This window comes from Aulostomus chinensis, chromosome 23 (genome assembly GCF_037954235.1).
Source record: "Aulostomus chinensis isolate RoL2024-O1b breed Wild chromosome 23, RoL_Achi_v1.0, whole genome shotgun sequence".
Lineage (NCBI taxonomy): Eukaryota > Metazoa > Chordata > Actinopteri > Syngnathiformes > Aulostomidae > Aulostomus > Aulostomus chinensis.
The window spans coordinates 20,131,259-20,151,844 of NC_141342.1; the positions used below are offsets into that span (position 1 = coordinate 20,131,259).

The 20,586-nt window shown below is 46.9% G+C and overlaps 4 protein-coding genes and 12 non-coding genes across 16 annotated transcripts; 4 read left to right on the plus strand and 12 right to left on the minus strand.

Annotated features, from left to right (window-relative positions):
• Positions 1 to 727: 727 nt before the first annotated feature.
• Positions 728 to 809, minus strand: trnas-uga (transfer RNA serine (anticodon UGA)). Its single transcript has one exon. It is a non-coding gene; the product is annotated as a tRNA-Ser (tRNA).
• Positions 810 to 1,097: 288 nt separating this feature from the next.
• trnas-uga (transfer RNA serine (anticodon UGA)) lies at positions 1,098 to 1,179 on the minus strand. The gene has a single exon. It is a non-coding gene; the product is annotated as a tRNA-Ser (tRNA).
• Positions 1,180 to 2,261: 1,082 nt separating this feature from the next.
• On the minus strand, positions 2,262 to 2,343 carry trnas-uga (transfer RNA serine (anticodon UGA)). The gene has a single exon. It is a non-coding gene; the product is annotated as a tRNA-Ser (tRNA).
• A 287-nt stretch (positions 2,344 to 2,630) lies between these two features.
• trnas-uga (transfer RNA serine (anticodon UGA)) lies at positions 2,631 to 2,712 on the minus strand. Its single transcript has one exon. It is a non-coding gene; the product is annotated as a tRNA-Ser (tRNA).
• A 287-nt stretch (positions 2,713 to 2,999) lies between these two features.
• On the minus strand, positions 3,000 to 3,081 carry trnas-uga (transfer RNA serine (anticodon UGA)). The gene has a single exon. It is a non-coding gene; the product is annotated as a tRNA-Ser (tRNA).
• Positions 3,082 to 3,305: 224 nt separating this feature from the next.
• Positions 3,306 to 3,387, minus strand: trnas-uga (transfer RNA serine (anticodon UGA)). The gene has a single exon. It is a non-coding gene; the product is annotated as a tRNA-Ser (tRNA).
• Positions 3,388 to 3,673: 286 nt separating this feature from the next.
• Positions 3,674 to 3,755, minus strand: trnas-uga (transfer RNA serine (anticodon UGA)). The gene has a single exon. It is a non-coding gene; the product is annotated as a tRNA-Ser (tRNA).
• A 224-nt stretch (positions 3,756 to 3,979) lies between these two features.
• trnas-uga (transfer RNA serine (anticodon UGA)) lies at positions 3,980 to 4,061 on the minus strand. The gene has a single exon. It is a non-coding gene; the product is annotated as a tRNA-Ser (tRNA).
• Positions 4,062 to 4,348: 287 nt separating this feature from the next.
• Positions 4,349 to 4,430, minus strand: trnas-uga (transfer RNA serine (anticodon UGA)). Its single transcript has one exon. It is a non-coding gene; the product is annotated as a tRNA-Ser (tRNA).
• Positions 4,431 to 5,307: 877 nt separating this feature from the next.
• On the plus strand, positions 5,308 to 6,388 carry LOC147239984 (uncharacterized). Its single transcript, XM_086195370.1, has 3 exons — positions 5,308 to 5,405; positions 5,478 to 5,536; positions 5,635 to 6,388. Exons 1-3 carry the CDS (start codon positions 5,383 to 5,385, stop codon positions 6,300 to 6,302), a joined length of 750 nt encoding a protein of 249 aa, XP_086051496.1. The 5' UTR covers positions 5,308 to 5,382; the 3' UTR covers positions 6,303 to 6,388.
• Positions 6,389 to 8,630: 2,242 nt separating this feature from the next.
• Positions 8,631 to 9,719, minus strand: LOC147239985 (uncharacterized). The gene is made up of 3 exons (XM_086195441.1): positions 9,638 to 9,719; positions 9,500 to 9,558; positions 8,631 to 9,390 (listed from the first exon to the last, which is right to left on the minus strand). Exons 1-3 carry the CDS (start codon positions 9,658 to 9,660, stop codon positions 8,744 to 8,746), a joined length of 729 nt encoding a protein of 242 aa, XP_086051567.1. The 5' UTR covers positions 9,661 to 9,719; the 3' UTR covers positions 8,631 to 8,743.
• A 2,331-nt stretch (positions 9,720 to 12,050) lies between these two features.
• On the minus strand, positions 12,051 to 13,111 carry LOC147239986 (uncharacterized). Its single transcript, XM_086195412.1, has 3 exons — positions 13,029 to 13,111; positions 12,898 to 12,956; positions 12,051 to 12,799 (listed from the first exon to the last, which is right to left on the minus strand). Exons 1-3 carry the CDS (start codon positions 13,049 to 13,051, stop codon positions 12,132 to 12,134), a joined length of 750 nt encoding a protein of 249 aa, XP_086051538.1. The 5' UTR covers positions 13,052 to 13,111; the 3' UTR covers positions 12,051 to 12,131.
• A 1,549-nt stretch (positions 13,112 to 14,660) lies between these two features.
• Positions 14,661 to 14,742, plus strand: trnas-uga (transfer RNA serine (anticodon UGA)). The gene has a single exon. It is a non-coding gene; the product is annotated as a tRNA-Ser (tRNA).
• A 287-nt stretch (positions 14,743 to 15,029) lies between these two features.
• Positions 15,030 to 15,111, plus strand: trnas-uga (transfer RNA serine (anticodon UGA)). The gene has a single exon. It is a non-coding gene; the product is annotated as a tRNA-Ser (tRNA).
• A 224-nt stretch (positions 15,112 to 15,335) lies between these two features.
• On the plus strand, positions 15,336 to 15,417 carry trnas-uga (transfer RNA serine (anticodon UGA)). Its single transcript has one exon. It is a non-coding gene; the product is annotated as a tRNA-Ser (tRNA).
• Positions 15,418 to 16,631: 1,214 nt separating this feature from the next.
• On the minus strand, positions 16,632 to 17,697 carry LOC147239990 (uncharacterized). Its single transcript, XM_086195427.1, has 3 exons — positions 17,601 to 17,697; positions 17,456 to 17,514; positions 16,632 to 17,389 (listed from the first exon to the last, which is right to left on the minus strand). The coding sequence occupies exons 1-3, from the start codon at positions 17,621 to 17,623 to the stop codon at positions 16,704 to 16,706; spliced, it is 768 nt and encodes a 255-aa protein (XP_086051553.1). The 5' UTR covers positions 17,624 to 17,697; the 3' UTR covers positions 16,632 to 16,703.
• Between the last annotated feature and the right edge of the window lie 2,889 nt (positions 17,698 to 20,586).

Sequence of the window (20,586 nt, forward strand, 5' to 3'; positions counted from 1 at the left end):
ATGTCCACAATTTGGACACCAATGTCAAAATTTTGCACCCCTATCTCCTCCTAGGGTGTTAATGGTATCGCTTCCAAAGCTTAATACATGACTGCTGATCAAAAGTTAAAGGTTTTTATACGGTAAACCGCTTGGATTTTATAAACCCTCAAAGTGGGGGAGACACTTTTCACCTTCCAATGGAAACCAATGGGGAACCTGCCTCATCTCATGGTACACACTCTAAAACACTCGCTTCTAGCGTGTAAACTAAAACTCCCACAGCTTCAAAAAACACACCACTGTATTCCTGACAAAAATCCCTTCAAAAATATGGTGTTGTGTTCCACTTGTGACCAACACAGGCAGAGCTGTTTGACTTTGACACACTGAAAATGTCCCACTGCTCCTGGGCTCTCCACCCTGACACAGAGCAGCGGGGGAGGGGCTCTTCAAGGGCCAGCTGGCAGCTCTGCTCTCAGGCTGAGTCACACTCAGGCTTCCATCTCCTCAACTACAAGTCACACCGTTTTCCTTCCTGTACCGTTGGATTCAGGGCGACGTTTGGCACCCGTCCACGGGCGCGAGGAGGCTCAGGCCCAAACAACGCTGCTTGCAGCTTTGATATTGACTTCATGTTGTGAACAAGTTGTGGCGACGCATTTGAGTTCAACCATGCTGAAGAAAATTTGAGGTCACTTTTCAGTCAGTTATCGATGGATTAACAGGGTGGGAGTCCCTTGACAGTCGCTGTGAGCAGGGTTTGAACCTGCGCGGGGAAACCCCATTGGATTTCAAGTCCAACGCCTTGACCACTCGGCCATCACAGCTCTGGCGCTGTTAGAAAAGGGGGCGTGTCCTGTAATGTCAGTTTACTGATGTTTGCTGATGATTTCAGTTTCCTCCTTTCAGTGTCAACTCACTTCCTGTGGCCTAAAATGAATCAGGTTACTGAGACTTGAAGAATCTTCACCTCTCAGCCAGCAGGTTTTTCTCTCTCCAGAACTGAAGACGCCTTCAGGATCAGAGCAAAATGTCTTCATGCAACAGTCTTGATGATGAGGACGCCACCAACTTACTTCATTGTTCTCATCAATCACCTGAGGGGTGTTCAAGGTCGCTGTGAGCAGGGTTTGAACCTGCGCGGGGAAACCCCATTGGATTTCAAGTCCAACGCCTTAACCACTCGGCCATCACAGCTCTGGTGGTGCTAGAAAAGGGGGCGTGTCCTCTGTTGGTTTAAGGACATTCGGTGTCACTTTGGCTACAGGGCGAAGACCCTTTTATGTCTGCTCGCCACACTCGCCACTTCAAAGCTCAATTTGACCCCCTAAACACGCTCAAAACTCACCAAATTTGGCAAACACATCGACTTTGGCGAAAAATTTGATATTAAAAAAAACAACACTTTCCTCAATAGCACCACTTAGACAAAAAACCCCGCCACCGCCTGTAGGAATGTCTTCCAGACATGGGACCAACACCGCTTTATTCGTCTCATCAAGACGGACGAATCACTCACTGACACCCCTGGCCTCACTCCAACAGGACGTCCAAAATTGGACATTCACAACAAACGCTATCTCCTCCCAGGGCGTTCAAGGTATCGCTTCCAAAACTTAATACATGGCTCTCCAAACTCTGCTGATCAAAAGTTGTTCAAAGTTTTTAGACAAGTCACTCGCTTCCTATTTGATCAGCCCTCAAAGTGGGGGAGACACTTTTCACCTTCCAATGGAAACCAATGGGGAACCTGCCTCATCTCATGGTGCACACTCTAAAACACTCGCTTCTCGCGTGTAAACTAAAACTCCCACAGCTTCAAAAAACACACCACTGTATTCCTGACAAAAATCCCTTCAAAAATATGGTGTTATGTTCCACTTGTGACCAACACATGCAGAGCTGTTTGACTTTGACACACTGAAAATGTCCCACTGCTCCTGGGCTCTCCACCCTGACACAGAGCAGCGGGGGAGGGGCTCTTCAAGGGCCAGCGGGCAGCTCTGCTCTCAGGCTGAGTCACACTCAGGCTTCCATCTCCTCAACTACAAGTCACACCGTTTTCCTTCCTGTACCGTTGGATTCAGGGCGACGTTTGGCACCCGTCCACGGGCGCGAGGAGGCTCAGGCCCGAACAACGCTGCTTGCAGCTTTGATATTGACTTCATGTTGTGAACAAGTTGTGGCGACGCATTTGAGTTCAACCATGCTGAAGAAAATTTGAGGTCACTTTTCAGTCAGTTATCGATGGATTAACAGGGTGGGAGTCCCTTGACAGTCGCTGTGAGCAGGGTTTGAACCTGCGCGGGGAAACCCCATTGGATTTCAAGTCCAACGCCTTAACCACTCGCCCATCACAGCTCTGGCGCTGTTCGAAAAGGGGGCGTGTCCTGTAATGTCAGTTTACTGTTGTTTGCTGATGATTTCAGTTCCCTCCTTTCAGTGTCAACTCACTTCCTGTGGCCTAAAATGAATCAGGTTACTGAGACTTGAAGACTCTTCACCTCTCAGCCAGCAGGTTTTTCTCTCTCCAGAACTGAAGACGGCTTCAGGATCAGAGCAAAATGTCTTCACCCAACAGTCTTGATGATGAGGACGCCACCAAGTTACTTCATGTTTTCATCAATCACCTGAGGGGTGTTCAAGGTCGCTGTGAGCAGGGTTCGAACCTGCGCGGGGAAACCCCATTGGATTTCAAGTCCAACGCCTTAACCACTCGGCCATCACAGCTCTGGTGCTGTTAGAAAAGGGGGCGTGTCCTGTAATGTCAGTTTACTGATGTTTGCTGATGATTTCAGTTTCCTCCTTTCAGTGTCAACTCACTTCCTGTGGCCTAAAATGAATCAGGTTACTGAGACTTGAAGACTCTTCACCTCTCAGCCAGCAGGTTTTTCTCTCTCCAGAACTGAAGACGGCTTCAGGATCAGAGTAAAATGTCTTCACGCAACAGTCTTGATGATGAGGACGCCACCAACTTACTTCATGTTTTCATCAATCACCTGAGGGGTGTTCAAGGTCGCTGTGAGCAGGGTTTGAACCTGCGCGGGGAAACCCCATTGGATTTCAAGTCCAACGCCTTAACCACTCGGCCATCACAGCTCTGGCGCTGTTATAAAAGGGGGCGTGTCCTGTAATGTCAGTTTACTGATGTTTTCAGTTCAGTCCACTGTTGGTTTAAGGACATTCGGTGTTGCTTTGGATATTATTGACTTAATTTTGTGAACAAGTTGTGGCGACACATTTGAGTTCAACGGGGCTCAATCGTGCTGAAGAAAATGTCAGGTTTCTTGATTGATACTGCAGGGTGGGAGTCCCTTGACAGTCGCTGTGAGCAGGGTTCGAACCTGCGCAGGGAAACCCCATTGGATTTCAAGTCCAACGCCTTAATCACTCGGCCATCACAGCTCCGGCACTGTCAGAAAAGGGGGCGTGTCCTGTAATGTCAGTTTACTGATGTTTGCTGATGATTTCAGTTTCCTCCTTTCAGTGTCAACTCACTTCCTGTGGCCTAAAATGAATCAGGTTACTGAGACTTGAAGACTCTTCACCTCTCAGCCAGCAGGTTTTTCTCTCTCCAGAACTGAAGACGGCTTCAGGATCAGAGCAAAATGTCTTCACGCAATTTCTTGATGATGAGGACGCCACCAAGTTACTTCATGTTTTCATCAATCACCTGAGGGGTGTTCAAGGTCGCTGTGAGCAGGGTTCGAACCTGCGCGGGGAAACCCCATTGGATTTCAAGTCCAACGCCTTAACCACTCGGCCATCACAGCTCTGGCGCTGTTATAAAAGGGGGCGTGTCCTGTAATGTCAGTTTACTGATGTTTTCAGTTCAGTCCTCTGTTGGTTTAAGGACATTCGGTGTTGCTTTGGATATTATTGACTTAATTTTGTGAACAAGTTGTGGCGACACATTTGAGTTCAACGGGGCTCAATCGTGCTGAAGAAAATGTCAGGTTTCTTGATTGATACTGCAGGGTGGGAGTCCCTTGACAGTCGCTGTGAGCAGGGTTTGAACCTGCGCAGGGAAACCCCATTGGATTTCAAGTCCAACGCCTTAACCACTCGGCCATCACAGCTCTGGCGCTGCTAGAAAAGGGGGCGTGTCCTGTAATGTCAGTTTACTGATGTTTGCTGATGATTTCAGTTCCCTCCTTTCAGTGTCAACTCACTTCCTGTGGCCTAAAATGAATCAGGTTACTGAGACTTGAAGACTCTTCACCTCTCAGCCAGCAGGTTTTTCTCTCTCCAGAACTGAAGACGGCTTCAGGATCAGAGCAAAATGTCTTCACGCAACAGTCTTGATGATGAGGACGCCACCAAGTTACTTCATGTTTTCATCAATCACCTGAGGGGTGTTCAAGGTCGCTGTGAGCAGGGTTCGAACCTGCGCGGGGAAACCCCATTGGATTTCAAGTCCAACGCCTTAACCACTCGGCCATCACAGCTCTGGTGGTGCTAGAAAAGGGGGCGTGTCCTCTGTTGGTTTAAGGACATTCAGTGTCACTTTGGCAACAGGGCGAAGACCCTTTTATGTCTGCTCGCCACACTCGCCACTTCAAAGCTCAATTTGACCCCCTAAACACGCTCAAAACTCACCAAATTTGGCAAACACATCGACTTTGGCGAAAAATTTGATATAAAAAAAAACAGCACTTTCCTCAATAGCGCCACTTAGACAAAAAACCCCACCACCGCCTGTAGGAATGTCTTCCAGACATGGGACCAACACCGCTTTATTCGTCTCATCAAGACGGACGAATCACTCACTGACACCCCTGGCCTCACTCCAACAGGACGTCCAAAATTGGACATTCACAACAAACGCTATCTCCTCCCAGGGCGTTCAAGGTATCGCTTCCAAAACTTAATACATGGCTCTCCAAACTCTGCTGGTTTAAGTTTCAATGCTTTTGTATGTTAACGTGCCCCCAAGCTCAACCAGTTCATGGCGACTTGTCGTGACCTCAGACTGTTCCTGAAGTCACGTTTGACCGCAGAAGATTCTGGTAGACCCTGTTACGCAGTCAAGGCCCCTGTGAAGGACAACTGCTAATTGTGTGGTCATGGGTCTTGATTGAGCTGTCTAGTATGAACCTTCTTTTGATTAATAGCTGGAGAACTAATTAAAAAATATCATTATGTCAGTTGTCTTTAATTTTTTTTATGAACGATCAAGATTTGAAAATCCTTGCGCATACGCTAGGCATTACTGAGTCAAAGGGACTACTTCATCTCCACACACACACGCAGGCTCTCTTTTATAACTGGAAACAGGTGGCGCCTCTTGATTGGACTCCAGGTGTCATCATTCACTTTGATTATGATCACGATATAAGAAGCAGCTTCTGCCATCAAACTTCAGTGTGCTGCTGAAGTTGAACTACTTCTGACTCAATCATGGGATTTGGCCTTGCTGCAAGGTGAGCTTAACAGTCAGGCAGCATAACTTGCTACTCCTGCTTCAAACAACTTGAACTTCTTCTGTCTTCCAGGGTTTCTTGGATCTGTCTGCTGCTCAGCAGTGGTGCTTGCTTTCCTGCAGCACAAGGAGGTATGTTGACTTTAACTGGCCTGCAGGTGGACGACTTACTGCTGGTTCTGATCTCAGCTAAATGCTTAACTCAAGAGAACTTGTGTTCCCTTTTTCAGTTAACAAGCCATCCCAGGCCAGCCAGGGATCTTCAGGTGTGGCCACAGGTGCTTACCCAGGTGCAGGTGTCTACCCTGGTTATGATCCCAACAGTTATGTTGGGTCATATGGCACCACCTACCCCTCAGTAGCTGTTGCAGACCCTTCACCAGGTGCTGCTATCTTGGTCAACCCCCCTGTTTTCCCAAGCCAAGTTGACTTCACCCACACCTCTGCTACTGGATCAGGTGGCCACTCAGCTGTGGGTTCAGGCTCACTTCCTTCTGGAAGCTCCGCCGGGAGCTCTCTCGGTGGCAACAGAGGCTCGTTCACTGGCGGCTTGGCTAACCGGAGGATCCCAGAAGGAGTTCAGGTCTTTCCAAGCTTCGGGGGTTCAGCAGGTGCAGCCTTTGACCCGAGCTCCCAGTCTCAGTCTTCTGGTGCCAAAGGAGTCTGGGACACCGCTGAGGAGACCTCTCTCCCTGTGCCACCACCATCCTACATCATCCAGAACTGGAACGGCTACGACAGATATCGTGATCTCTACTCCCACAAGAGATACTCCCCAGAGTTCCCTGAACCCATCACCGTTCTGGTCTCCAAGCCTGCCGCCACTCCAAGCAAGACTCCAGTCAAGGCCCGGCCTCAGGCTCCTGTTGTGGCTCAGGCCCAAGGAAGATTTTGGTGAGGCAAAGGACATCCTCGGAAGTGTCACAGCATGTCAACAGTAGCTGTGCAGTATGACTCCTGTCAATAAAACCAAAACTACCACAATACAGTTCTCCGACCTCACTTCATGAGCTAGTTTGACATTTCCTTTGGCTGCCACTTTGAGATGTTGCTGTGGCCATTTAACTATGCATCAGGCAACTCTACCTAATGGGATGACCATTTCAGACTGGCTTGCCTATGTAGAAGTCACTTAAGTGGCTGTTCCATCACTAGTTTGGCTTGTGTCAAGACTTGGCCATAAGGACTGTGCCTGTACAAGCTTCCTCTCACACTCAGAGGATGCAAAACATCATCAAAAATTCTTTGGCTGTTACAGGCCAAAGACTGCTTACACACTCCAACTTGGTTAAGGACAATGATATTGCGTACTTGCCATGGAACAGTAAGTGGATGGATGCAAAGTTTAATTTGACCTCCATGTGTTCTGGTACTGAGTTGGGCAGATCTGTTACTATAAAAATGTGTAATATGCATATAAACATATCCTAAAAATCTTAAATTTAACGTCATTAAGAGTCGGAGATCTGTTGATGCACTGATACCAACAAACCACGCCCTTGACAGACGAAAACCAAAAAGACCCTTTTGATATTTGCATCTGAGGAGCAGAGACGAAAAAACGCTATTTCAACGCCAACATGTCGAAAAAGACGGTTAAATTTGCTGTTTTTTCAAAAAGTTAGAGTTGCATGACGGTTAAAACGTCTCCACAAGCGGCGACGAGGGCAGCTGCAGCGGCCATGTTGACGATTAAAAAAAATCGGCTGCAGCAGGAGGCTAGCGCCGCCACAGCTAGCCAGGTTACCTCCAGCTAGCCAAGCCGGGGCTGGAGGCTGGCACCGAGGCAGCAGCTGGTCAGGTTCACCGCCAGTCGGAGCAGGAGGAAGCTCCAGCGCTCGCAGTCAGCCAGGTGGACCACCAACAGCCGGGTACCCTGGCATCAGCTAGCCCGCTACAACGGCCAGGGCAAGAGGCGGGAGCCGCGACATGAGCTCGCTTCCAGCAGGATTCAGGAGAGCGCATTGAGGGAGAAGAGTGAGGGCCGTCCAGCGACAGGTCAGGGATGGGATGATCTCTTAATACCGCAATAATGACGTAAGATTCGTGTGATTTATTGTGAGCTCTTTTTCATTGTTTGTGTTCATTGTTAGACCTGCTGAGAAATGAGTCGCTGATTGGAGACTAAGTCCCACCTGTGGTGATGTGGGCGTTCGCCTGTGCTGCGCAGAGGAGCCTAAAATAATTGTAAATTACCGTCATAACATGTATACCATGACTATTATTTGAGATTGAGTCCTGTACGTCTCCCAGCATGGCGAGTGGGCATTTGTATGTTCTCAGCATGTTTTCTGGATACGTTCCGGGACCTGTGGCTCTCACCCCTGAGCTGTCAGATGTACTTTTGTGTTCCGGCGCCTTATGATTTACAAATTAAGCACTGCGCCACCCCCCGCGAAGTTTAACAGGACAAGTGGTAGAAAATAATTAGATACATTTGGTCATGTTTGGTCTGCAAATACTTTTGCTATCAAATGAACATTTGCTCCCCCAATCATTTCTTTTAGCAGAATGTTCCAAATGAGGCCAGTGTCATGTTCACATACAGCAGATGCGTTTGTCCCAGGTTTGTTCGTTTTTCAGACCACCTTTAAGCACAGACAGTGAGGACCCTAGGGCTGCTTTTCTTCAAAGTTCTGGCTTCAAACCTGTGGCATTTTAACAGACTGGAAAAAAGGACAGTTTCTTAAATTTAGGGCTCAGCCTTGAACATACCTGCCATCAGTAGAGCTCATCCATTTCCTCTCCCATTAGATTTAGCGGCTCGCCACTAAAAGTGTTATTTTCCCTTTAAAATTTGTGGTGCAATATTTACATGAGCAAGTTTGTTTCTGTCAGGATTTGACCTTGTTCTTAGTCCAGGAGCTGTTTTTACTAGTGAGAAGTTGTTTCCAGGGTCTGTTTCAGTTCAGTGTTTTGACAGTGATAAAGTGCAGAAGCATTGCTGCAGGGGCCCAACTGACCTGGTTAACGTTAGCTTGGTAGGCCACCTGAGTTATATTCCAAACCCTGGTCACCTGTTTTGGCTGTGCACACAGTTGTCCATGCTAATAGCCTGTAGCTATTAGTTTTTTCAGGAACTTTCAAACCTGAACACCAGTTGAGGCTCTGCACATTTAATGCGTAGATCGCAAGTATTACACTGACCAATGTTCTATTTGGTATCAATTAGAACATTTAGCCTCAGCCTTAACTGAGGGACCACTCAGTACCAAGTCAAGCAGCACATGTTTCATGGTTTGACTTTATTTCAACAAAGTCGACACCCTGCAAGGGAAGAACACAAAATGTTACATGCATAATTGATGCTTCTTGCCCTCTTCAGATTATAATTTACGTCTAGAATTTTTTCCCTTGGGCCTGAGCCACAACAGGAGCCTGAGGCCGGGCCTTGACTGGAGTTTTTCTTGGAGCTGCAGCAGGCTTGGAGACCAGAACTGTGATGGGTTCAGGGAACTCTGGGGAGTATCTCTTGTGGGAGTAGAGGTCACGATATCTGTTGTAGCCATTCCAGCGCTGGATGATGTAGGATGGTGGTGGCGCAGGGAGAGAGGTCTCCTCAGCGGTGTCCCAGACTCCTTTGGCACCAGAAGACTGAGACTGGGAGCTCGGGTCAAAGGCTGCACCAGCTGAACCCCCGAAGCTTGGAAAGACCTGAACTCCTTCTGGGATCCTCTGGTTAGCCAAGCTGCCAGTGAAAGAGCCTCTGTGGCCACCAAGAGAGCTCCCAGCAGGGTGAGAGGAGTAGCTGGAAGACAGCACCTCATAGGTGGGGCTGTATGCTGCCAAACTTGGGCCTGCATTGGAGTGTCCACCTGAACCAGCAGCTGCCAAGGGGAGGTTGACCACCCCAGTGTGAGCAGGGCGGGGGTACCCAGCACCAGTTGAGTAGGCTACTGGAGCAGGTAGACCACTGGGCTCATAAGCAGGGTAAGCTGCTGTTGCCACACTGGGAGCCTCCTGGCTGGACTGGGATGGTTTGTTAACTGGACAGGAGAGTTAAGCCTCTTAGAGTGTGTACAAGAGATTTAGATCTTTTAAGTGGTGAATTCCTTCATACTAAAGAAGAATTAGAAATAGGAAAAAAAAAAATACCTCCTAGTGTTGCAGGGAAACAAACAGCACCACTGATCAGCAGGCAGAGCCAGGAAACCCTGGGGGACAATTTAGAAAGTTAAGTACTTAAAAAAACAACAACTTGTAAATTCTCTAAAGGTTTAACAATCAACTCACTTTGCAGCAAGCCCAAACTCCATCTTTGGTAATAGTTCAGCCTCAGCAGTCCAGTGAAGCTTGTAGACAACAGCTGCTGCTTATATTGTCGTATAAACAACATGATCGATGACACCTGGAGGCCAATCAAGAGGCCCCACCTGTTTCCAATCAGTGGAGAAGACGCCAGGATTTTCAGTCCTTCACAGCAGCTGATCTTGTGGTAACGATCACAAAATATGTTGAGTTGCTTTTCTGACGTTACACAACATCTCAAATTCCCCACGAATGCGGACATCATTTAATCTGGTTGATGGGGGTGACGTCATCCTTGGTCACTGAGGTTCTGAAGCTGAAGTGCTGTTTGATCACCTCGAGAGTTAACCTGCATGCTTGGTTAAGAAATTTCCAACGTTCCTCTCGATCTTGTAGGTTCCAAGTGCTTGGACATTTGTTATGAAGCTAATTCTACTACATTAGCTGACATGAAGCGGCAAAGTCTTCTCCTTTGGGAGATGTTTGATTTCTCCCAATAATTGTTTTATTTCAGGGTTGTCGCAGATGGAATCTTTCTCAAATTTTCTACATTAGGATTTACCTATCACATTAACTTTCAGGTTCAATATAACCACTTTCACCCCCATTTTTCCTGTCCATTACTTCCCTCTGTTGAAGTAAAGCATTGAGTGGATGTACAAAAGATTTTCCTGGATACTTTCAGTCATTTTCCTCACGTGTTCATGTATATATACATCTTTTTGGAGTACATAGATCAAGCCTTTGTGTATCATAGTATGACCTTTGGCACTGTCGATGTCCTGAGAGTTTTTTCCCCCGTACCTTTCTGGCATTCACCAGCAGTTGACTCAAGCGGGCATTTTCTTGCCTTGGAAAAGGAAACAGCTTTAAAACACATCTGCCCAGAAAGTATCAGGGGCTTCTACTCAATTCCCAATTTTCAGATCCTTGCGTCCTTTCCTCACCTTCTTTCCTCATGTCCTAGAAGGTGAGCCAACGAGGGGAAAAGGATAGAGACTTGCACTCCTCTGAGGGTCACGTTAAAGATTCGCCAACTAAATAAATTTGGCAGTTATCTTTTAGGTCCTTTGTTTTTGTCACAGCCTTCTGCTGTACCTGATCTATTGGATTTTAATGCCTTAAGAGACGTAATGTGAGTGGATGTCATACATTTTATTCCTCATTTAATAGTCATAAGTGAAATATCACTCGAAAGCTTTAGAATATCCTTATTGGAGGCTGCTACACAATGAAGACATTCACAATGTAAATCATCATTGAGGGTGACGGGTAGAGGGAACGTTTGATCAACCTCAGTCCCTCAACAACTTGATATTAAGGAATACTGACAGGTGAGTCCAGCTGCCTCGTTGTAGCAGGAGTAGACTGAATACTGATGTACCATTGGTACTGCTGCTGTGGCCCGCTGGGTAGTCTGGTGTTCATTGCTTCACTTTGTCCATCCATTTTCTTCCGCTTATCCTGTTAAGGGTTGTGGGGGGGTGGAGCCTTTCCCAGCGGCTTTCGGGGGGTTCCCCCTGGACGGGACACCAGTCCATGGCAGAGCCAACACATCTAGACAGACAACCATTGGCTCTCCCAGCCACGCCTACGGTCAATTTAGAGTCTGGATTAACCTGGTCCCTCTTGATGTCTTTGGACTGTGGGAGGAAGCTGGAGTACCAGAGAGAATGCACACAGGAACAGGGAGAACATGGAGACTCTACACAGAAAGACCCCGTGCTCCAGCCGGGGCTTGAACCTAGAACGTTCTCGCTGTGAGGTGACAGTGCTGACCACTGCGCCACTATTGTATGAGTGTTGATTTCTGCATTGAAGAGAAATTTTTTTGGTTTCACTTGCAGTACTGAAAAACAGCTTCTACCACAGTGCGATCACTCCTGAACCCCCCCCCCCACGTGAAGACTTTGTGATTTGTCTAGAACTATATGACTCTGCACTCTTGATAAGTTTAAACTGCATTAATCCAGAGCAACTAGAGGCTTGTTCTTCAAATTCTCATTTTGCAATGCAAAGGGACTTGTCCCCACCCATTTTATTTTGTCACCAATAGCACTAAATTTAGGTCCAGTCTGCATTGTACAATATTCAGGGCATTACTTTTAGTTCCTCCAGGTATGTTTCTGGAGTCATGAGACAGAAGTTGAAGGTTTAGTTTACTGAGAGTTTCTCAGTTTTTAAATGTGATTTAGAAGGTTTCTGATGTTTAGGGCCAGGAAGCATTTGGAGTCATGGTGACATCATGTCGTGCAAGTGTAGCTTAAGTTGTGATGGGGGGGTAAACAGCACGGTTTAGTAATTGGCTTTACAAACTGACGTCTGATGCACATCAGTTACCCTAGTCCAATCACTGATGTGATTGGAGTCAGTCATTTTGAAGCTTCCATAGGCAGTATTAAAGTAGTTAAGTTTATTAACAGCTAAAGGGTAACAGCAGCCACCATTAAGATGTTAGTATTAACCAGTAGTCAATACATCAGTAAATTCTTCCCTGAGGTCGAGCCACAACAGGAGCCTGAGCCTTGGCCTTGACTGGAGTCTTGCTTGGAGTGGCGGCAGGCTTGGAGACCAGAACGGTGATGGGTTCAGGGAACTCTGGGGAGTATCTCTTGTGGGAGTAGAGATCACGATATCTGTCGTAGCCATTCCAGTTCTGGATGATGTAGGATGGTGGTGGCACAGGGAGAGAGGTCTCCTCAGTGGTATCCCAGAGTCCTTTGGCACCAGAAGACTGAGACTGGGAGCTTGGGTCAAAGGCTGCGCCAGCTGAACCCCCGAAGCTTGGAAAGACCTGAACTCCTTCTGGGATCCTCCGGTTAGCTAAGCCGCCAGTGAACGAGCCTCTGTTGCCACCGAGAGAGCTCCCGGCGGAGCCTCCAGAAGGAAGTGAGCCTGAACCCACAGCTGAGTGTCCACCTGATCCAGTAGCAGAGGTGTGGGTGAAGTCAACTTGGCTTGGGAAAACAGGGGGGTTGACCAAGATAGCAGCACCTGGTGAAGGGTCTGCAACAGCTACTGAGGGGTAGGTGGTGTCATATGACCCAACATAACTGTTGGGTTCATAACCAGGGTAGACACCTGCACCTGGGTAGGCACCTGTGGCCACACCTGAAGATCCCTGGCTGGCCTGGGATGGCTTGTTAACTGAAAAAGGGAACACAAGTTCTCTAGAGTTAAGCATTTAGCTGAGATCAGAACCAGCAGTAAGTCGTCCACCTGCAGGAAAGTTAAAGTCAACATACCTCCTTGTGCTGCAGGAAAGCAAGCACCACTGCTGAGCAGCAGACAGATCCAAGAAACCCTGGAAGACAGAAGAAGTTCAAGTTGTTTGAAGCAGGAGTAGCAAGTTATGCTGCCTGACTGTTACGCTCACCTTGCAGCAAGACCAAATCCCATGATTGAGTCAGAAGTAGTTCAACTTCAGCAGCACACTGAAGCTTGATGGCAGAAGCTGCTTCTTATATCGTGATCATAATCAAAGTGAATGATGACACCTGGAGTCCAATCAAGAGGCGCCGCCTGTTTCCAGTTATAAAAGAGAGCCTGCGTGTGTGTGTGGAGATGAAGTAGTCCCTTTGACTCAGTAATGCCTAGCGTATGCGTAAGGATTTTCAAATCTTGATCGTTCATAAAAAAAATTAAAGACAACTGACATAATGATATTTTTTAATTAGTTCTCCAGCTATTAATCAAAAGAAGGTTCGTACTAGACAGCTCAATCAAGACCCATGACCACACAATTAGCAGTTGTCCTTCACAGGGGCCTTGACTGCGTAACGGGGTCTACCAGAATCTTCTGCGGTCAAACGTGACTTCAGGAACAGTCTGAGGTCACGACAAGTCGCCATGAACTGGTTGCGCTTGGGGGCACGTTAACATACAAAAGCATTGAAACTTAAACCAGATTTTGGATGCTGAGTAATGTTCATGTATTTTACACCGCTCCTTGAAAATATTACCCTTCTATTTCCGTGGCAGCATTGTAGCGTAACTGCCAGAACTGGACCAGGAGAAAATGTATCCATTGTTAATTTTGATGGACTCAGTTTAAATTAAAGCAGCAAGCAGCGTTGTCAGGGCCTGAGCCTCCCCTCGGCTGGGTGCCAAACGCGGGCCCGAATCCAACGGTGTAATTGGAAAATCCCTGGGCCTTGTAGTTGAGGAGATGGAAGCCTGAGTGTGACTCAGCCTGAGAGCAGAGCTGCCAGCTGGCCCTTGAAGAGCCCCTCCCCCGCTGCTCTGTGTCAGGGTGGAGAGCCCAGGAGCAGTGGGACATTTTCAGTGTGTCAAAGTCAAACAGCTCTGCATGTGTTGGTCACAAGTGGAACATAACACCATATTTTTGAAGGGATTTTTGTCAGGAATACAGTGGTGTGTTTTTTGAAGCTGTGGGAGTTTTAGTTTACACGCGAGAAGCGAGTGTTTTAGAGTGTGTACCATGAGATGAGGCAGGTTCCCCATTGGTTTCCATTGGAAGGTGAAAAGTGTCTCCCCCACTTTGAGGGCTGATCAAATAGGAAGCGAGTGACTTGTCTAAAAACTTTGAACAACTTTTGATCAGCAGAGTTTGGAGAGCCATGTATTAAGTTTTGGAAGCGATACCTTGAACGCCCTGGGAGGAGATAGCGTTTGTTGTGAATGTCCAATTTTGGACGTCCTGTTGGAGTGAGGCCAGGGGTGTCAGTGAGTGATTCGTCCGTCTTGATGAGACGAATAAAGCGGTGTTGGTCCCATGTCTGGAAGACATTCCTACAGGCGGTGGTGGGGTTTTTTGTCTAAGTGGCGCTATTGAGGAAAGTGCTGTTTTTTTTAATATCAAATTTTTCGCCAAAGTCGATGTGTTTGCCAAATTTGGTGAGTTTTGAGCGTGTTTAGGGGGTCAAATTGAGCTTTGAAGTGGCGAGTGTGGCGAGCAGACATAAAAGGGTCTTCGCCCTGTAGCCAAAGTGACACCGAATGTCCTTAAACCAACAGAGGACACGCCCCCTTTTCTAGCACCGCCAGAGCTGTGATGGCCGAGTGGTTAAGGCGTTGGACTTGAAATCCAATGGGGTTTCCCCGCGCAGGTTCGAACCCTGCTCACAGCGACCTTGAACACCCCTCAGGTGATTGATGAAAACATGAAGTAACTTGGTGGCGTCCTCATCATCAAGACTGTTGCGTGAAGACATTTTGCTCTGATCCTGAAGGCGTCTTCAGTTCTGGAGAGAGAAAAACCTGCTGGCTGAGAGGTGAAGAGTCTTCAAGTCTCAGTAACCTGGTTCATTTTAGGCCACAGGAAGTGAGTTGACACTGAAAGGAGGAAACTGAAATCATCAGCAAACATCAGTAAACTGACATTACAGGACACGCCTCCTTTTCTAACAGCACCAGAGCTGTGATGGCCGAGTGGTTAAGGCGTTGGACTTGAAATCCAATGGGGTTTCCCCGCGCAGGTTCGAACCCTGCTCACAGCGACTGTCAAGGGACTCCCACCCTGCAGTATCAATCAAGAAACCTGACATTTTCTTCAGCACGATTGAGCCCCGTTGAACTCAAATGTGTCGCCACAACTTGTTCACAAAATTAAGTCAATAATATCCAAAGCAACACCGAATGTCCTTAAACCAACGGAGGGCTGAACTGAAAACATCAGTAAACTGACATTACAGGACACGCCCCCTTTTCTAACAGCGCCAGAGCTGTGATGGCCGAGTGGTTAAGGCGTTGGACTTGAAATCCAATGGGGTTTCCCCGCGCAGGTTCAAACCCTGCTCACAGCGACTGTCAAGGGACTCCCACCCTGTTAATCCATCGATAACTGACTGAAAAGTGACCTCAAATTTTCTTCAGCATGGTTGAATTCAAATGCGTCGCCACAACTTGTTCACAAAATGAAGTCAATATCAAAGCTGCAAGCAGCGTTGTTAGGGCCTGAGCCTCCTCGCGCCCGTGGACGGGTGGCAAACGTCGCCCTGAATCCAACGGTACAGGAAGGAAAACGGTGTGACTTGTAGTTGAGGAGATGGAAGCCTGAGTGTGACTCAGCCTGAGAGCAGAGCTGCCAGCTGGCCCTTGAGCCCCTCCCCTGCTGCTCTGTGTCAGGGTGGAGAGCCCAGGAGCAGTGGGACATTTTCAGTGTGTCAAAGTCAAACAGCTCTGCATGTGTTGGTCACAAGTGGAACATAACACCATATTTTTGAAGGGATTTTTGTCAGGAATACAGTGGTGTGTTTTTTGAAGCTGTGGGAGTTTTAGTTTACACGCGAGAAGCGAGTGTTTTAGAGTGTGTACCATGAGATGAGGCAGGTTCCCCATTGGTTTCCATTGGAAGGTGAAAAGTGTCTCCCCCACTTTGAGGGTTTATAAAATCCAAGCTGTTTACCGTATAAAAACCTTTAACAACTTTTGATTAGCAGAGTTTCGAGAGTCACGTATTAAGCTTTGGAAGCGGTACCATAAACGCCCTAGGAGGAGATAGGGGTGCAAAATTAGGACATCGGTCAGGGGTGTGTCCTGGTGAGACAAGTACAACTGTGTTGGTCCTGTGTCTATGACACTTAGATTGTGGTGTTTGAAATATCAATATGGTAAGCCTTTCATTGAGTTTTGGTGTCAAATTAAAGTTTCAAGGAAACACACAAGGGTCTATGCCCCCAGGCTCAACTGGAAGCTGAGGGTGCCGTTAGACAGGTTCCTCATGGCCAGAATGTAGCTAAATACTCAACTAAGCAACAGTGACTAAAGCTGTATCTGGATTAAGTTTCTGGCAGTTGGATGAGGCTCGGTTTGTTAGACAGAGACCAAGTTTAGAGCTTTTGCTCTTTTGGAGAGTCAATATGGACGGTTGTGTAAGTGCGTTTAGAGCTTTATGATACTCATGTCAACACTAATAGAGCAGTTAAATGATGCTGGTTTGTCATGCCAGTTATGGCAGCTGTAAACCCTCAGCTGAGGTCTGCATGCAGTGCAAGATATGACCAGGTAAACAGTACAATTTGGTTTTAATACTCTGACTTTATTAGTGCTGAGATACAGAAAGTTCAGCTTTTGAAAACAGAACCTCTGGTTAGATTTTTCTTCCTTGGTGCACAGTCCCTACAGGCGCCTGAGGCCGAGCCACGACAGGAGCCTGAGCCTTGACTGGAGTCTTGCTTGGAGCAGCAGCAGGCTTGGAGACCAGAACGGTGATGGGTTCAGGGAACTCTGGGGAGTATCTCTTGTGGGAGTAGAGCTCATGATATCTGTCATAGCCGTTCCAGTTCTGGATGATGTAGGATGGTGGTGGCACAGGGAGAGAGGTCTCCTCAGCAGTGTCAAAGACTCCTTTGGCACCAGAAGACTGAGACTGGGAGCTCGGGTCAAAGGCTGCACCTGCTGAACCCCCGAAGCTTGGAAAGACCTGAACTCCCTCTGGGATCCTCCGGCTAGCTAAGCCGCCAGTGAAAGAGCCTCTGCTTCCACCAAGAGAGCCACCGACTGAGCTTCCAGAAGGAAGTGAGCCTGAACCCACAGCTGAGTGTCCACCTGATCCAGTAGCAGAGGTGCGGGTGAAGTCAACTTGGCTTGGGAAAACAGGGGGGTTGACCAAGATAGCAGCACCTGGTGAAGGGTCTGCAACAGCTACTGAGGGATAGGTTGTGTCATATGACCCAACATAACTGTTGGGGTCATAACCAGGGTAGACACCTGCACCTGGGTAAACACCTGTGACCACACCTGAAGATCCCTGGCTGGCCTGGGATGGCTTGTTAACTGGAACAGATTAAGGGAGTGTCATAAATCTGGCACAGGGATTTGTGTCATTTTGACTTTACATACCTCCTTGTGCTGCAGGAAAGCAAGCACCACTGCTGAGCAGCAGGCAAATCCAAGAAATCCTGGGAGAGAATTTAAGGAATGATTTCAAAGTTAATTCAATTTTAGTAATAAATTGAAAACACCAGAAGTTCATGCTGCAACTCACCTTGCAGCAAATCCAAGTGCCATGATTGAATCAAAAGGAATTCAGCTTCCGTAGTTTGATCAGGACTGTAGACAGAACCTCTTATATCGTCGTCATCATCAAAGTGATTGATGACACCTGGAGTCCAATCAGGAGGCTCCACCTGTTCCAAGTCAGAAAAAGTAGAAGTTGGGGCCTTCAACACCATCAAGAGTGCCATCTTCTGTTCAGAATCACAAATATTACATCCACTTTTCTTGAACAAATTTGAATCAATTTATTACGTTATTGTATAACAAAAAGTTTGAAGTTAAATTTAAAAATCAACAACCTTTTTCAGGATCATGAGTCTGACCAGTGCAGGCTGTCTCCACCAAGTTGTAATCAAAACCTGCGACTGGCTCAGTCCAGGTTTAAATACATGCCTGGAGCCTGTGAAACCATTTAAAACAATATTTTCATATACATCTTTCAAATACAAGACAATTTTGAATTAAACATTATGACAAGCTCCTCCCTCAACTTTTCGGTTTGTATTCCAAAGAATAGCGATGCCACATGTAACAAAATTGGTGTTCAAAAATACGTCATTCCTCCGGCATTATATGCAAGATGTGGAGGGAATTATTTCACAATAAATGTGGATTGACAAAAACTCAGCCAAATGCCAATTTTCAACAATTGTTTTGTAAAAATGTATGTGATTCCACAACAAGAAATTGAAGGAAAAAAAAGTTTGATCGTTAAAGTATTAACTACTTAACTCTGTCAAAGTAACAATCCAATGTTTGTTTTCTGCCAGGAGTTTGGATCAGTTTGGTAATTATGAGTTTGGCTACGTCACACAAGCCATCCAAGGTGAAGATTAGGCAAGGCAAGGCAATTTTATTTGTATAGCCCGTTTTCACAAACAGTTTGTCTCAAAGGGCTTCACATGGCATCATAACAACATCCTCTGCCCTTAGACCCTCACATCGACTGAGGAAAAACTCCATAGAAAACCCTTTTAACAGGGACAAATCTGAGAAACCTCAGGGTGAGCAACAGAGGAGGGATCCCTCACCCAGGACGGACAGACGTGCAGTAGATGTTGTTACAGACAAGAAAACAGTTTACAATACAAAATGTGGGAAACATGGAAATGTTAATAACAGCTGAAAAAGGAAGCTTCTGGTAGGGGAGGCAGGGAGAGCAAGCCAGCTTGATGGGGGACTGGATGGCAGACTGGTTCATGGAAGTGAAGCATGGGCCGGTGTCATAGTAGGGGATAAAAGAGTGTGTGTGTGGAGGGGGGGGGGGAGCTCTGGTGGATCTGTGGAAACACAGAGAGACTGCGAGAAACCAAGGCCAAACTACAAAGTGCAACAAGTAATGGTAATGACCGTTCCAAAAATGTGCGGGGAGGAGAGGGGGAGAGGAGAAGAGAGGAGAGGAGAGGAGAGGGCTCCATGTAACCTGATGTGTCCCCCAGCAGTCTAAGCCTATAGCAGCATAGCTATCAATGGTTCAGAGCTACCTGAACCAGTCCTAACTGAAGGCTCTGTCATAAAGGAAAGTCTTAAGCCTGGACTTAAACGTAGTTAGAGTGTCTGCCTCTCTGACCCATGGAGAGATGCTGGTTCCACAGTAGAGGAACCCGGTAACTAAAGGCTCTACCTCCCAGTCTGTTTTTAGAGATACTGGGAATCACTAAAAGACCTGCATTCTGGGAGCGGAGTGCTCTGGTGGGACAGTAGGGACTAATGAGTTCTTTCAAATAGGATGGAGCTTTACCATTGAGAGCCTTATAAGTCAGCAGAAAGATTTTGAAGTGGATTCTAGATCCTACAGGAAGCCAGTGGAGAGAAGCTAAAGTGGAGAGATGTGTTCTCTCTTCTTAACTCCTGTCAAAACCCTGGCTGCAGTGTTCTGGACCAGCTGGAGACTCTTTAAAGAGTATTTAGGACATCCTGACAAGAGAGAGTTGCAGTAGTCCAGCCGAGAAGTGATAAATGCATGCACCAGTTTCTCAGTATCACTCTGGGAAAGGATGTTCCTAATCTTAGCGATACTTCACAGATGGAAGAAGGCGGTCCTAGTCACATGCTTTATGTGGGAGCTGAAGGAAAGGTCCTGGTCAAAAATGACTCCAAGGTTCCTTGTAGTTGTACTCGGGGTCAAGGTGAAGCCATCTAGAGTAGCGATCAGATTAGAGAGTGTGTCCCTGAGGTGTTTAGGTCCAAACACGATGACCTCAGTTTTATCTGAATTGAGCATTAAGAAGTTAGAGGACATCCAGGATTTAATGTCTTTCAGGCAGTCTTGCAGATTAGTAAACTGGCTTGTGTTGTCTGGCTCCATTGACAAGTAAAGTTGTGTGTCATCCGCATAACAATGGAAGTTGATTGAGTGCTTCCGTATTATGTCACCTAATGGGAGCATGTGAAGAGTGAAGAGAATCGGTCCTAAAACTGAACCCTGTGGTACACCATATGTAACTCTGCTATACTCTGAATAGTCATTATTAACATTAACAAACTGAAACCTACCTGATAAGTATGACTTAAACCATTTTAGGGCAGTTCCTTTAATCCCAATTTCATGGTCTACTCTCTGAAGTAGTATGCTGTGGTCAATGGTGTCAAATGCAGCGCTGAGGTCCAAAAGCACAAGCACAGAGACAAGACCTCTGTCCGAAGCTATAAGAAGATCATTAGAGATTCTGACCAGTGCTGTTTCAGTGCTATGGTGTTCCCTGAATCCAGACTGGAAGGCTTCAAAGAGCTCGTTGCTGTGCAGATGTTCATGTAGCTGCTCCAGGACAACCTTCTCAAGGATCTTGGAGATGTAGGGGAGGTTGGATATAGGCCGTTAGATGGCTAACACATCTGGGTCAAGAGAAGGTTTTTTGAAGTAAAGGGTTAATGACAGCCACCTTAAAGGTCTGTGGCACATAACCTGTGACTAAGGAAAGATTAATTTGATTTAATATAGAAGTGTTGACTAGAGGGAAGGCATCCTTAAGTAG

Excerpts from the sequence above, each read along its gene's own strand:
- LOC147239984 (XM_086195370.1), top strand. The coding sequence starts at position 5,383 with ATGGGATTTGGCCTTGCTGCAAG. Across the intron at positions 5,406-5,477 it reads GGATTTGGCCTTGCTGCAAG|GGTTTCTTGGATCTGTCTGC; the intron begins GTGAGCTTAACA and ends TCTGTCTTCCAG. Across the intron at positions 5,537-5,634 it reads CTTTCCTGCAGCACAAGGAG|TTAACAAGCCATCCCAGGCC; the intron begins GTATGTTGACTT and ends TCCCTTTTTCAG.
- LOC147239985 (XM_086195441.1), bottom strand. The coding sequence starts at position 9,660 with ATGGAGTTTGGGCTTGCTGCAAA. Across the intron at positions 9,559-9,637 it reads GAGTTTGGGCTTGCTGCAAA|GGTTTCCTGGCTCTGCCTGC; the intron begins GTGAGTTGATTG and ends ATTGTCCCCCAG. Across the intron at positions 9,391-9,499 it reads TTTCCCTGCAACACTAGGAG|TTAACAAACCATCCCAGTCC; the intron begins GTATTTTTTTTT and ends TCTCCTGTCCAG.
- LOC147239986 (XM_086195412.1), bottom strand. The coding sequence starts at position 13,051 with ATGGGATTTGGTCTTGCTGCAAG. Across the intron at positions 12,957-13,028 it reads GGATTTGGTCTTGCTGCAAG|GGTTTCTTGGATCTGTCTGC; the intron begins GTGAGCGTAACA and ends TCTGTCTTCCAG. Across the intron at positions 12,800-12,897 it reads CTTTCCTGCAGCACAAGGAG|TTAACAAGCCATCCCAGGCC; the intron begins GTATGTTGACTT and ends TCCCTTTTTCAG.
- LOC147239990 (XM_086195427.1), bottom strand. The coding sequence starts at position 17,623 with ATGGCACTTGGATTTGCTGCAAG. Across the intron at positions 17,515-17,600 it reads GCACTTGGATTTGCTGCAAG|GATTTCTTGGATTTGCCTGC; the intron begins GTGAGTTGCAGC and ends ATTCTCTCCCAG. Across the intron at positions 17,390-17,455 it reads CTTTCCTGCAGCACAAGGAG|TTAACAAGCCATCCCAGGCC; the intron begins GTATGTAAAGTC and ends AATCTGTTCCAG.